Source organism: Oncorhynchus clarkii, chromosome 24 (assembly GCF_045791955.1).
Source record: "Oncorhynchus clarkii lewisi isolate Uvic-CL-2024 chromosome 24, UVic_Ocla_1.0, whole genome shotgun sequence".
NCBI classification, from domain to species: Eukaryota; Metazoa; Chordata; class Actinopteri; order Salmoniformes; family Salmonidae; genus Oncorhynchus; species Oncorhynchus clarkii.
Window position 1 is genome coordinate 32,218,585 of NC_092170.1, and position 13,986 is coordinate 32,232,570.

Here is a 13,986-nt window from a genome sequence, read left to right on the forward strand (position 1 = left end):
CTTTCTCTATTCTCTCTCTCGCTCTCCCTCTCTTTCTATCTCTCTTCTCACTCATTCACTCTCTCTCTCTCTCTTTCTATCTCTCTCCCCCACCGAGATGCATGTGTAGTTGGCACTTGTGTCACAACACCTGTGCTCATCCTTGTAAATCAGAGAGAGAGCAAAAGAGAGTGAGAGGAGAGAAGAGAGAGAAGAAGAGAGAGAGAGAGGGGGAGTTATGTGAGGCTTGTGGTTATGGTGACTAATCCCATCTGTGCAGAGCAGAGGCTGTATCTAAACTGCGTGTTGTTTTTCTCCTCCTCATCAGCTTCGGGCCCTAGGATCACGTCTAATAGTTTGAGTGTTTCAGTCCTCTGTTCTGAACTGCTGGAACTCTTTCAGGTGAAACCTATTGAGTCAGCTGGTTAGTTTTGGGCCAGTTCCTTAATGCTTGAGGTTAGAGTTTCTGCTTGTTGAAGTTTACAATCCTAGAAGCTGCCATGACGCTGAAGGAAAAGGCAGGATGTTGTCAGTGCTAATCTTCCAATAGATGCAGATTTGAGAGGCACTACATGGTTTTTGTTGTGGAATTCCTGAATGCCCTATATACAGATGCCAAATGTAGACTTTCTCTCTCTCAACAGGAGGGGGAGAGCGAGAGAGAGAGTGAGAGACTTTTTGTCTTTCTTTAATGAAACATTCTAATTTCATTAAAATCTCATCCCCCCTTAAAATAAAACACCAAAATATATCCTGTACAGCATACATGTACCATACTCACCTTTCCCTGTACCCCACGATACAAAAACACACATCACAATATCCAAAAAACCTTGCCACTTCTACAAACATATTTCCAAAACATCTTCCCCAACCCACCATACTCTCCGCCCCACATACCCCCTGCCACTGATGTGCCTTCACTCCTGTTAGGCTCCTAATGTTCAATGCAGAGGTTGTAGAGGACTTTAAATCCCACCCCCTCAAACTTCCCCAGGCTCGGAGTGTTAAAATCGAACAAGTCCTCCAGACCCCCTTGCCAGTCTCCAGTCTCTGCAATATTGGTGGCCCCTCCCTCTTTGGTCGCTCAAACACCCCCTTACCGGCTCACACAGTGCCTCCTGGACCTCCTCCAGGAATCTCTCCAGCAACCTAAGAGACATTATTCCTGTTGTGCCAGGACTTCCGGGGTTCTCCACCCCTCCTCTCTCAGCAGTCGCATGTCACTCAGCCTTTGTAAACCCGCTGCCATCAGCTGCCTCTGCAGGTTGGCCGACTGAACCGATCTCAAATGAATGGCTGGACTGTGGAAGATAGGCTCCATCCCTGACCATCACAGAAACTTCATCTGCATACGCTGACACTGCTATGCCTGTCACCACACCCATACCGGTCCAGCACACTCCCTGCAGTCTCCTGCGTAGCAGGCCAAAAAAAGGCTCAATGGCTTGTGTATATAACTGCCCCGAGACAGGCCTACTGAGCCCCCCTCCCAACTTGACCATACATGACGCCCCAGCATGCAACATCTTCACAAAGTAAAAAACATTTCCCCAAACCCACACCAGAAATCACATTAAACAGATACTCATGGTCCACTCTATCAAAAGCCTTCTCTTGATCTAAAGAGACCAGTCCAAAGTTCACATTAAAACCTCTTGACAAGTCCACCATGTCCCTGATTAAGAACAAGTTGTCTTCACCACTCTGTCTTTCAGGCAGTTAACCCAGTGTTCCTAGGCCGTCATTGAAAATAAGAATTTGTTCTCAACTGACTTGCTTAGTTAAATAAAGGTAAAAAAGAAAAATCTGGGAAAAACCTGCCCAGGTCCCTACGTAATTCAGCTAAATTAGTCTGGAGGCCTACATTGCCTTGCCCCACCAGCTCTACCTCCACATCACTGATACAATGCTCTAGTTCCCCCAATTCTCTCCTAGCCTCTAAGAGAGCTGTAAACTGTTTGGACTTTCCCCACATCCTACCATTGACTGAGAGACTCATAATCCTCTCTTCGCTGCCCCCACCTTTCCCAAAAAGTCTGGAAACCTGAGCACAAAGTAGCATCTAGTAAGAGCTTCACATTAAACTTCCAATAGGATGCCTGCCGAGGCCCTGGTGAAATAGACAGCTGATCCATGGTTATGTGATGATCCAAAAACCCCACCGAGAGAATGGTACCAACAGCCCATTGCTCTGATTCCTGGACTTGTAAAAATGTATACTGTCTTGTGTTGGGATGTTTAGTTCTCCAAACATCCACTAGGTTGAACTGATTAATGATGTCCCTTAACACTCCCACTGACACTGAATGAGGCTCTTCCCCATTTCTGTCTTTCGTAAAATCCATTGTACAGTTCCAGTCCTCGCCGACCACCAGCGTCTCCTCAAGCGCTACCTGTGAGAGTTCCTGTCTAAGACTCCCAAATAGAACCCCTCTTTCTCTCCCTGTGTTAGGTGCATACACATTTATAAAGACAAAACCCATGTTGTTAATTTCTGCTTTTACAACAAGCAGCCTACCCCTACACACCTACACAGCAAATTTTTACAGACAGACCCGGTACAAAAAGGACTGCCACCCCTGCAATAGAATTTGTCCCATTTCAAATTCAACACCTTTCCACCAGAGCCCCAAATCGACTTCATTCACCACATCACTGTGTCTCCTGCAGAAACAACACCTGTACTTTTTTTGGTTTTACATATTCACCCAACAAACTTGTTTTTCCCGCATCTCTGGCGACATTTATATTGAGCGAGCCTACCCGAAGAGTCTCCATAAGAAGTGGGAGAAAAGCCAGCAAAGAAAGAGACAAATAGCAAAGCTCAAAAAGCCCCAGTGCCAGGAAGGAAAAAATACATCTAAACAGTGTCTGAAGGTTGACCTTCACGCACTGTTTTGACCCACTTCCAACCTAAACCATTTCCTGGGTGAGAGGACACCATGCCCCTCATTTTTCATAGCATGTTGTACTGATCTTACAAACTTTCTAGGCTCCTCATCATCCTCTTCTTCAGACTCACTTTCCTCCTCATCTCCATCTCCCATCCTGACCACCTGCCCTTCCTCTCTGGTCAGGGCCTCCCCCCAGTACCAGGCAAAGGTTCCTTGGGGACTTTGACCACAGCAGCCCCTCCCCTCCCAACTTATTTTTTCTCCCCATTTTTCCTTTCTGCTTGACACCCTCCTCCTCCCCCCAGTCTCTTACACTTCCCCACTATACTCTCCTCATCCACTAGCATAACCTGACTAGACCCAGCTTCATCTACACCACCATCTGTAGCCTGACTAGGCCCAGCCTCATCTACACCACCATCTATAACCTGACTAGACCCAGCCTCATCTACACCACCATCTGTAGCCTGACTAGGCCCAGCCTCATATACACCACCACCCATAACATGACTAGACCCAGCCTCATCTACACCACCATCTCAAGCCTGAATAGTCCCAGCCTCATCTACACCACCATCCATAGCATGACTAGGCCCAGCCTCAGCTACCCGACCATCTCTGGCATGACTAGGCCCAGGCTCATCTACACCATCATCCCTGGCATGACTAGGCCCAGCCTCTGAGTCTGTGTCTCATTGCCCCTTGCACGTTGACCTCGATTTCCCCCACTGGCGCTTGTACCCTCACCTTGTCTATGACCTTATGTGGGCACGCAAAGCTCTTATGCCCCAAATCCCCACACTCAAAGCACCGTAGACTATCTGTGCTGGCAACCCCTGCGTAGAGCCCCTCCCCATGCCTGACTTTAAAATGCACATTTAGCTGTTGCTCATTGTTATTCAGAAACATAAACACTTGCCTCCGGAATGAAACAACATGCGTAAGAGCAGCCGCCTGAAAACCTGCCGACGGTACACAAAAACCGCTAGCAAACTTACCAAAACGACTCAGCTCTTTCCTGATTTGATCATCCGTAATAAACTGAGGCAAATGTGCAACTACCACCCTTGTCAAAGGGGTAGAAAGAGGCGAAATTGACACCAACACAACCCTTACAAGTATTTTACTAGCAATTGGCCTACCAACCCAATGTCTTTTCATGAACACAAGCAGAATGTATAAATTCAGCTCCTACCTGTTCACCGACTGCGAGCAGAACCTCCTCCACCTTAACTCCATTCTCAGGAACACACCTGAATTCATGCCGTAATGACAGCATCTACTCCGCGCTAGGCTGAGAAGCCATCGCGCACACCACACCTTCCAAACCCCAGGAAACTAACTGTCCTCTTCCACTCTAATTTTGAAAAAATCTGTGGATACCGCTGAAACAAATAGTGCATTAACCCTCCACCATAGAAAATAAACATTTTAAGAAAAGACCAAGACAGAATCCAGAAAAAGGTTAGGACAGAGCGCACCACACCAAACACTCAAACTCCCAAAAACTCCCAGCATGCACTGCGAGAGAGAGCGAGAGAGCGAGAGGCAGAGACTGTGGGGAAGATTACTTACCGAGCACAGTGAGCCCAGCGATCTCACTCTCCCTCTCTCCCACCATATTGGTCCCGACACACACATACTTCCCAGCGTCGCCTTTTCTGGCATTGGTTATCATCAGCTTTCCTCCCCGGATCTGAGGAACGAGAGAAAGGGTCAGACCTTGAGAGGACAAAACAACAAGCCTAACATTGCAAAACATTCTCTCAGTATAAAAGCGCTGTATTTCCTCACCCATGAAGTTATGAGTCTTCACAAAACCATGACCAAAGGAATTCAGAGTTTAAAAAAACTCCATCTGTCATGTTTTGATGGGAGTATAAATTCACAAATTAATCTTAGTGAGCCATGTATGTCCTGAGGTCCCAGTGATAGAAAGCCAAAGTACTGTACTACTGTACTCAGCCAGCCAGCCAGCCAGCCCAAAAACCCTCCCACCCCTTCCTCAGAGAAGAGATTGTAATTAAAGTTGGAGTTTATCTCTCCTTCACACCTGCAGCTTAAAGCTCCTTGAAAGAGTCCAACTTCCAGCGTGCTGAGCTTCAAACACACGCCAGCCATGGCAGGAGACCAAAGCACTGTGCAGCCCCCTAAGCCTTTCACACACACACACACACACACACACACACACACACACACACACACACACACACACACACACACACACACACACACACACACACACACAGTGACTCAGTCTCCATCGATCTACACACAGGGTGTAGTACACACACACATACATGCGTAAACATGCACGCACACTATCAAAAATACCGCACACCGCACACATGCAAACACAGGCTTACAGGAGAGCCAAACACACTCCACAGTCCATGTTATTGTGTTTTGATAAGCCTGTTACTCTGATGACGATTGTGATAATGGTGTTCATGTCTGTACATTTTCTCTGTTCTCAGTGGCATACCAGAGAGGGGGAGAGGCTGTCAGCAGTGCTGGAAGGTAAGAATACATGTCTACTATGAGAGGGGTGTTATCTACATGTATATTAAGCTCTTCTGTATGAATATGAGACATCAAATAAAATATCATAGTATCATATTCCAAGAGACAGATGGACATTTGGTGAGGAGTGGGTACATGGTAGAATGTGAGGGAAGGTGTACCTTCCTCTGAAGGGCACTAGGGGGAGGGCTTTTACTTCATAAAGCTTACAGCACAGGCAGAGGTGGAGAGGAGAGGAGAGGGGAAGTGAAGGGAGGAGAGGAGAGGGGAGTGAGAGGAGGAAGGAAATGGGAAGGAGAGGAAAGGGCAGGGAAGGGAAAGAGAGGAGGGAGGGAGGGAGTGGGAGGGAGGGGAAGGAAAAGAAGGAGGAGAGAAGAGGGGAGGGAGAGGAGCAGAGGGGAGAGGAGGAGAGGAGATGGAGGGGGTGGAAAAGAAGGGAGGAGAGCAGAGGGGAGGGAGAGGGGAGAGGAGGAGAGGAGATGGAGGGGGTGGAAAAGAAGGGAGGAGAGCAGAGGGGAGGGAGAGGAGTAGAGGAGAGGGGAGAGAGAGGAGCAGAGGGGAGAGGAGGAGAGGAAAGGGGGTGGAAAAGAAGGGAGGAGAGCAGAGGGGAGAAGAGGAGCAGAGGGGAGAGGAGGTGAGGAAAGGGGGTGGAAAAGAAGGGAGGAGAGCAGAGGGGAGGGAGAGGAGTAGAGGGGAGAGGAGGAGAGGAGAGGGGAGAGAGAGGAGCAGAGGGGAGAGGAGGAGAGGTAAGGGGGTGGAAAAGAAGGGAGGAGAGCAGAGGGGAGGGAGAAGAGAATAGAGGATGGGAGCGGAGGAGACGGGAAGGAGGTGCAGAAAGCACTTTGATACCTCCTCATCCCACAGAGAAGAGCACCATGTCTGGCCACAAGGCTGTGCCATAGCATCATCTCTAACATACACAGAGATGACGATAGTTGAGTTTGCACACACCCTACTCTTTAGAATGGAGGGCCCTATGTAAATAGATGGGAGGATTGATACAGGAGAGGGTGTGACAGTAACCAGTAGCCTATGTGTTGTTTTCCAGACTACCTACTAGTCACGCGTACTGAGACACTCATACATTCAGACACTGATGTTATAGTCTCCTCAATCATCTAGAACCCACGTTGATGGCAGTGTATCTTCAGACTTGTTTGAATTAAAGCAGTGTTTTGGTATTGTCCCCTCTTTGTGCTAAAGGTATCTCTATGGTTGCCTATTGTTCTATAGCCGTTATGTGTCTATCTATACAATCATGTTATTACCCTGCTCTGTGATTGAGTCAGGTCTACAGCCTGAACATGGGAGCTCTGCTCAACGACAATGTCCATTCTCTGAACCACTCAGATGATTGAGGAGCCATTTTGAGATTGTATTTGTCTCTCCAAGACAAATGTGTTCACTACGCAAAATGAATGTGGAGACTGTAAGCGGAGACTAAGTCATCTGAATAGGAAATGGGGAAAAAAACTCAGCACAATGCGAATGTCTGACAAGTGTGATTGTTCAAGTGGTAGTGATGGGAGAGAAATAACAGGTAAAGGCTTTTGTGATGTTGTGCTAGTATAGCCTTTGGGCTCTAATAAATCACCCCATTTCATGAGAATTATAAGGCTATTTAGTCCGGCTGCTTCAAATGTAAAATGTCAGCCCTGGGTTCATGATGTGGAAGTGTGGACGAGAAGTAGGGCTGACCCCAATTAGTCGACTGGTCGATTGTTTGATTGTTTGGTCGTTAGGCTGTTGTTTTAGATAGGCTGTTGTTTTAGTTAGGCTGTTGTTTTAGTTAGGCTGTTGTTTTAGTTAGGCTGTTGTTTTAGATAGGCTGTTGTTTTAGTTGGGCTGTTGTTTTAGTTAGGCTGTTGTTTTAGATAGGCTGTTGTTTTAGTTAGGCTGTTGTTTTAGTTAGGCTGTTGTTTTAGTTAGGCTGTTGTTTTAGTTAGGCTGTTGTTTTAGTTAGGCTGTTGTTTTAGTTAGGCTGTTGTTTTAGTTAGGCTGTTGTTTTAGTTAGGCTGTTGTTTTAGTTAGGCTGTTGTTTTAGATAGGCTGTTGTTTTAGTTGGGCTGTTGTTTTAGTTGGGCTGTTGTTTTAGTTAGGCTGTTGTTTTAGTTAGGCTGTTGTTTTAGTTAGGCTGTTGTTTTAGTTGAGCAGTAACATATATATACATATATGTATATGTATGTATGTATGTATGTAGGTATGTATGTATGTATGTATGTATGTATGTATGTATGTATGTATGTATGTATGTATGTATGTATGTATGTATGTATGTATGTGTGTGTGTGTGTGTGTGTGTGTGTGTGTGTGTGTGTGTGTGTGTGTGTGTGTGTGTGTGTGTGTGCGCAAATATATATACACTACCGGTCAAAAGGCTTTTTCTTTATTTGTACTATTTTCTATGTTGTAGAATAATAGTGAAGACATCAAAACAATGAAATAACACATATGGAACCATGAAGTAACCAAAAAAGTGTTAAACAAATCACAATATATTTTATATTTGAGATTCTTTAAAGTAGCCACCCTTTGCCTTGATGGCAGCTTTGCACAAAGTGATGTTTTCTTCACCTGAAACAGCAAGCAAACAAAGTCTATTTTTACATAAATTGAGAATTACAATAGTTCCTCGATGTATTTGAAAAATCTTTCTATCTCTCCGTTTCGATAACCACTCAGCGTGAAAGGGAAAAATGTCATACTCTGATCCAGTGGAAATGTCATTAAATAGGCTTCTTATCTTGACATGGACTGAAATAGGTTCCGGTACTCATTGTGGGTGTTGGTGCTGTTTATGTTTACGTCCAGGTGCTCCACAATACTTTTGAGCTAATATTCTATGAGAAGAACAGGAGCCCAAGCAGTAGAACATTTGAGGTGCTGGAACTCAGCTCTGGTGAGATCCTGCCCAAGTCAAGCACTGCTTCTTATCCCTTGCGTGCAAATAGCCTACAGCTGTGTCTGTCCCAAGCTCACTGACAGGGAAACTCTGAGAGCCCAGAATTTTTTATACAATGTTGCAAGTTTGCTTGCACAATCTTCGGGCTGGACCCAAAGTTGATATAATGTTTCAAGTTTGTTGCAGACAGGCCATGTGTAGCCAATATGATTCATAGGATATTTATTTTTATCAGGATATTTTCTACCTGCAGGCTGCAATGATTTTATATAGTTGGCAATAGAATATACTTTTTAGGTTTGTGTCATTTTCATTTACATGTAGATATAATATATATTAACCACATGACAGTAATTTTGAGATATGAAGACGTTATTCTAAATTAAATTAAACTCTTTCATAAAAATGTGCATGCGAAGACCATACCTGGCACGCAGATCGGTTCAAATGTAGAGACTGAAAAATTGCTTCTATTTCAAGGCCATCAGACTGTTAAACAGCCGTCACTAACACAGAGAGGCTGCTGCCTACATGCAGACTTGAAATCCTTGGCTATTTTAATAAATAGATACTAGTCACTTTAAAAATGCTACTTTAATAATGTTTACATATCTTCCATTACTCATCTCATAGTACAGTGAGGAGAACAAGTATTTGATACACTGCCGATTTTGCAGGTTTTCCTACTTACAAAGCATGTAGGGGTCTGTAATTTTTTATCATAGGTACACTAAAACAAAAATCCAGAAAATCATATTGTATGATTTTTAAGTAATTCATTTGCATTTTATTGCATGACATAAGTATTTGATACATCAGAAATGCAGAACTTAATATTTGGTACAGAAACCTTTGTTTGCAATTACAGAGATCATACGTTTGCTGTAGTTCTTGACCAGGTTTGCACACACTGCAGCAGGGATTTTGGCCCACTCCTCCATACAGACCGTCTCCAGATCCTTCAGGTTTCGGGGCTGTCGCTGGGAAATACGGACTTTCAGCTCCCTCCAAAGATTTTCTATTGGGTTCAGGTCTGGAGACTGGCTAGGCCACTCCAGGACCTTGAGATGCTTCTTACGGAGCCACTCCTTAGTTGCTCTGGCTGTGTGTTTCAGGTTGTTATCATGCTGGAAGACCCAGCCACGACCCATCTTCAATGCTCTTACTGAGGGAAGGAGGTTGTTGGCCAGGAATTTGCGATACATGGCCCCATACATCCTCCCCTCAATAGGGTGCAGTCGTCCTGTCCCCTTTGCAGAAAAGCATCCCCAAAGAATGATGTTTCCACCTCCATGCTTCAAGGTTGGGATGGTGTTCTTGGGGTTGTACTCGTCCTTCTTCTTCCTCCAAACACGGCGAGTGGAGTTTAGACCAAAAAGCTCTATTTTTGTCTCATCAGACCACATGACCTTCTCCCATTCCTCCTCTGGATCATCCAGATGGTCATTGGCAAACTTCAGACGGACCTGGACATGCGCTGTCTTGAGCAGGGGGACCTTGCGTGCGCTGCAGGATTTTAATCCATGACGGGGTAGTGTGTTACTAATGGTTGTCTTTGAGACTGTGATCCCAACTCTCTTCAGGTCATTGACCAGGTCCTGCCGTGTAGTTCTGGGCTGATCCTTCACCTTCCTCATGATCATTGATGCCCCACGAGGTGAGATCTTGCATGGAGCAACAGACCGAGGGTGATTGACCGTCATATTGAACTTCTTCCATTTTCTAATAATTGTGCCAACAGTTGTTGCCTTCTCACCAAGCTGCTTGCCTATTGTCCTGTGGCCCATCCCAGGCCTACAATTTTCCCCCTGATGTCCTTACACAGCTCTCTGGTCTTGGCCATTGTGGAGAGGTTGGAGTCTGTTTTATTGAGTGTGTGGACAGGTGTTTTTTATACAGGTAAAGAGTTAAAACAGGTGCAGTTAATACAGGTAATGAGTGGAGAACCAGAGGGCTTCTTAAAGAAATACTAACAGGTCTGTGAGAGCCGGAATTCTTACTGGTTGGTAGGTGATCAAATACTTATGTCATGCAATAAAATGCAAATTAATTACTTAAAAATCATACAATGTGATTTTTGGATTTTTCTTTTAGATTCCGTCTCTCACAATTGAAGTGTACCTATGATAAGAATTACAGACCTCTACAGGCTTTGTAAGTAGGAAAACCTGCAAAATCGGCAGTGTATCAAATACTTGTTCTCCCCACTGTCTATACTGTATTTTTATACCATCTTTTGCACCTTGCCTATACTGCTCGGACATCGCTCATCCATATATTTATATGTACATATTCTTATTATTCCATCCCTTTAGATTTGTGTGTATTAGGGAGTTGTTGTAGAATTGTTAGATTACTTGTTAGATATTACTGCACTGTCAGAACTAGAAACACAAGCATTTTGCTACACTCGCAATAACATCTGCTAACCATGTGTATGTGACCAATACAATTTGATTTGATTTGATTTTGCAGAATCTGTGAAAGCCAGCCGGAGTTGGAGGAGAATAGTTGGGTCAGGTTAAGTTTTTTTGTCTGGTTATCTACATCTCTGGTGCCCTCTTGAGGCATCAAACCGTAAGCTTAAAGCATCAGACAAGCTCAATGCATATAGTTAATTTTATTAAAACCCATAGGGTGTGTCTATATATGGAAAATGACACATTTAAAAAATTTAAGCAATCGATTGGTCGAAAGAAGAGACGACTTTCGATCGCCAAAGATTTTTTTTTGTCGGGGACAGCCCTAACGAGCAGAGAGCTGGTAGTCTGTTCAGACAGTAAAGAGATGGTAGTCTGTTCAGACAGTAGTGAGATGGTAGTCTGTTCAGACAGTAGTGAGATGGTAGTCTGTTCAGACAGTAGAGAGATGGTAGTCTGTTCAGACAGTAGTGAGATGGTAGTCTGTTCAGACAATAGAGAGATGGTAGTCTGTTCAGACAGCAGAGAGCTGGTAGTCTGTTCAGACAGTAGAGAGATGGTAGTCTGTTCAGACAGTAGTGAGATGGTAGTCTGTTCAGACAGTAGTGAGATGGTAGTCTGTTCAGACAGTAGTGAGATGGTAGTCTGTTCAGACGGTGTAAAGGAGATAGAATCCAGGACAGGAGATGGATATCCTACTGTACTCCTCTTCTGAAGCATGTAGTGGGAAAGTTGAGATGTCCATGACCTCCTTTGATCTCCGTTCTGTTCAGTACTTTCAGTCCTTGACTGTAGTTGTGTATTTATACTAAACTTTAAAGGATGATAAAGATGTTCTGTGACACCATGGAATCTACTGGCGGAGCGTTTGTGGTGCATGCCGGGAGTGAATTCTATCTGGCTTTCTAATCCGAGCGGATCGCTAATGCTCACGAGGGCTCAGTGAAACAGTGTCATTGGCCATGGACAAGTCAAGCGCACATAATCTATTTAGCTGAGCTCTCCTCTAATACGCATCCAAGGCCAATGGAGCAGGGAGAGAAAGGTGAGAGAGAGAGAGAGAGAGAGAGAGAGAGAGAAGGAGAGGGAGTGATATTTTCTATAAAACAACAGCCTAGGACCTAGCCATAGGGAAGTGTGACAATTTCAAAATAATAATTTAGTATTGACTGAATCCCCATCGATCTGCCTAAAACCTGTGTTACAGTGGGGCAGCATGTTCCATTGTTAGTCAGTGTTGACTGTTATGTGCCCCATCCTTCCAGGCCAGGTTTGCTGAACATTGGGGAGTCTGCTACCCAGCCCTGGTTGGCTGATACGTGGCCCAACTCCTGCTCCAATCACAATGACTGTAGCATGAACTGCTGCACCGCAGGACAGGGCAACAGTGACAGCAACCTGGCTACATACAGCCGCCCAGGTGAGTACGCTACGCACTGGAACAACACACCCAAACATAAACTGGACTAAAACAGTTATCAAAATAACTCTGAGGCATCATGCCCAGAGGGGGCACAGGGGCACGTGCCGCCTCAGGTTTGTCATGTTATTTTTTTTTAAATAGTAATAATAATAATAATACCAGTAAAAAGTTTGGACACACTTACTTATTCAAGGGTTTTTCTTTATTTTTACTATATTCTACATTGTAGAATTATAGTGAAGACATCAAAACTATGAAATAACACATATGGAATCATGCAATAACCAATAAAGTGTTAAACAAATCAAAATATATTATATATTTGAAACTCTTCGAAGTAGCCACCCTTTGCCTTGATGACAGCTTTGCACACTCTTGGAATTCTCTCAACCAGCTTCATGGGGTAGTCACCTGGAATGCATTTAATTTAACAGGTGTGTCTTGTTAAAAGTTAATTTGTGCAATTTTATTCCTTCTTAATGCGTTTGAGCCAATCAGTTGTGTTGTGACAAGGTACGGCTGGTATATAGAAGATGGCCCTATTTGGTAAAAGACCAAGTCCATAATATGGCAAGAACAGCTCAAATAGGCAAAGAGAAACAGTCCATCGTTGCTTTAAGACATGAAAGTCAGTCAATCCGGAAACTTCAAGAACTTTTGAAGTTTCTTCAAGTGCTGTCGCAAAAACCATTGAGCGCTATGATGAAACTGGCTCTCATGTGGACCGCCAAAAGGATTGGAAGACCATTAGAGGTACCAACCTCAGAAATTGCAGCCCAAATAAATGCTTCAAAGAATTCAAGTAACAGACAAATCTCAACATCAACTGTTCAGAGGAGACTGCTTGAATCAGGCCTTCATGGTCAAACGTCTGCAAAAAAACACTACTGAAAGATTCCAATAAGAAGAAGATACTTTCTTGGGTCAAGAAACACAAGCAATGGATATTAGACCAGTGGAACTCGGTCCTTTGGTCTGGAGTCCAAATTTGTGATTTTTGGTTCCAACCGTTGTGTCTTTGTGAGACGCAGAGTAGGTGAATAGATGAACTCAGCATGGAGGAGAAGGTTTGATGGTGCTTTGCTGGTGACACTGTCTGTCATTTATTTCAAATTCAAGGCACACTTAATCAGCATGGCTACCACAGCATTCTGTGGCAATACGCCATCCCATCTGGTTTGAGACTATTGGGACTATCATTTGTTTTTCAACAGGACAATGACCCAGCACACCTCCAGGCGGTGTAATTGCTATTTGACCAATAAGGAGAGTGATGGAATACTGCATCAGATGACCTGACCTCCACAATCACCTAACCTCAACCAAATTGAGATGGTTTGGACCGCAGAGTGAAGGAAAAGCAGCCAACAAGTGCTCAGTACATGTGGGAACTCCTTCAAGACTGTTGTAAAAGCACTCCAGGTGAAGCTGGTTGAGAGAATGTCAAGAGTGCAATGCTGTTATCAAGACAAACGATGGCTACTTTGAAAAATCAACTATATTTTTTGGTTACTACATGATTCCATGTGTTATTTCATAGTGTTTATGTCTTCACTATTATTCTACAATGTAGAACATGTTGCAAATACATTAAAACCCTTGAATGAGTAAGTGTGTCCAAAATGTTGACTGGTACTGTATATATTATTATTAATTTATTTTGTGTTAGTTTTTTCTTTGTAGTACTACTAGCCTTGTTAAAAGTTGTCTTTAGCCCAGATAGGTTCCCAATCTCATAACAAGGTTAGAAGACTTCAGAAAAGCAAGCAATAACTAAATATATTGAAAAATATTTTACCCAGATTCTAGCAGAGATAAAGTGAAGCATATTTAATAATATAT

At 43.9% G+C, this 13,986-nt stretch overlaps 1 protein-coding gene across 1 annotated transcript in view; it reads left to right on the forward strand.

Annotated features, from left to right (window-relative positions):
• The window catches only part of LOC139382474 (roundabout homolog 1-like), a 111,268-nt gene that overhangs the window by 67,495 nt on the left and 29,787 nt on the right, over window positions 1–13,986 (forward strand). Inside the window, exons 17-18 of the mRNA XM_071126550.1 lie at window positions 5,354–5,396; window positions 11,987–12,141. Coding sequence (XP_070982651.1) covers window positions 5,354–5,396; window positions 11,987–12,141 — 198 coding nt within the window. The remainder of the gene's footprint in view (window positions 1–5,353; window positions 5,397–11,986; window positions 12,142–13,986) is intronic.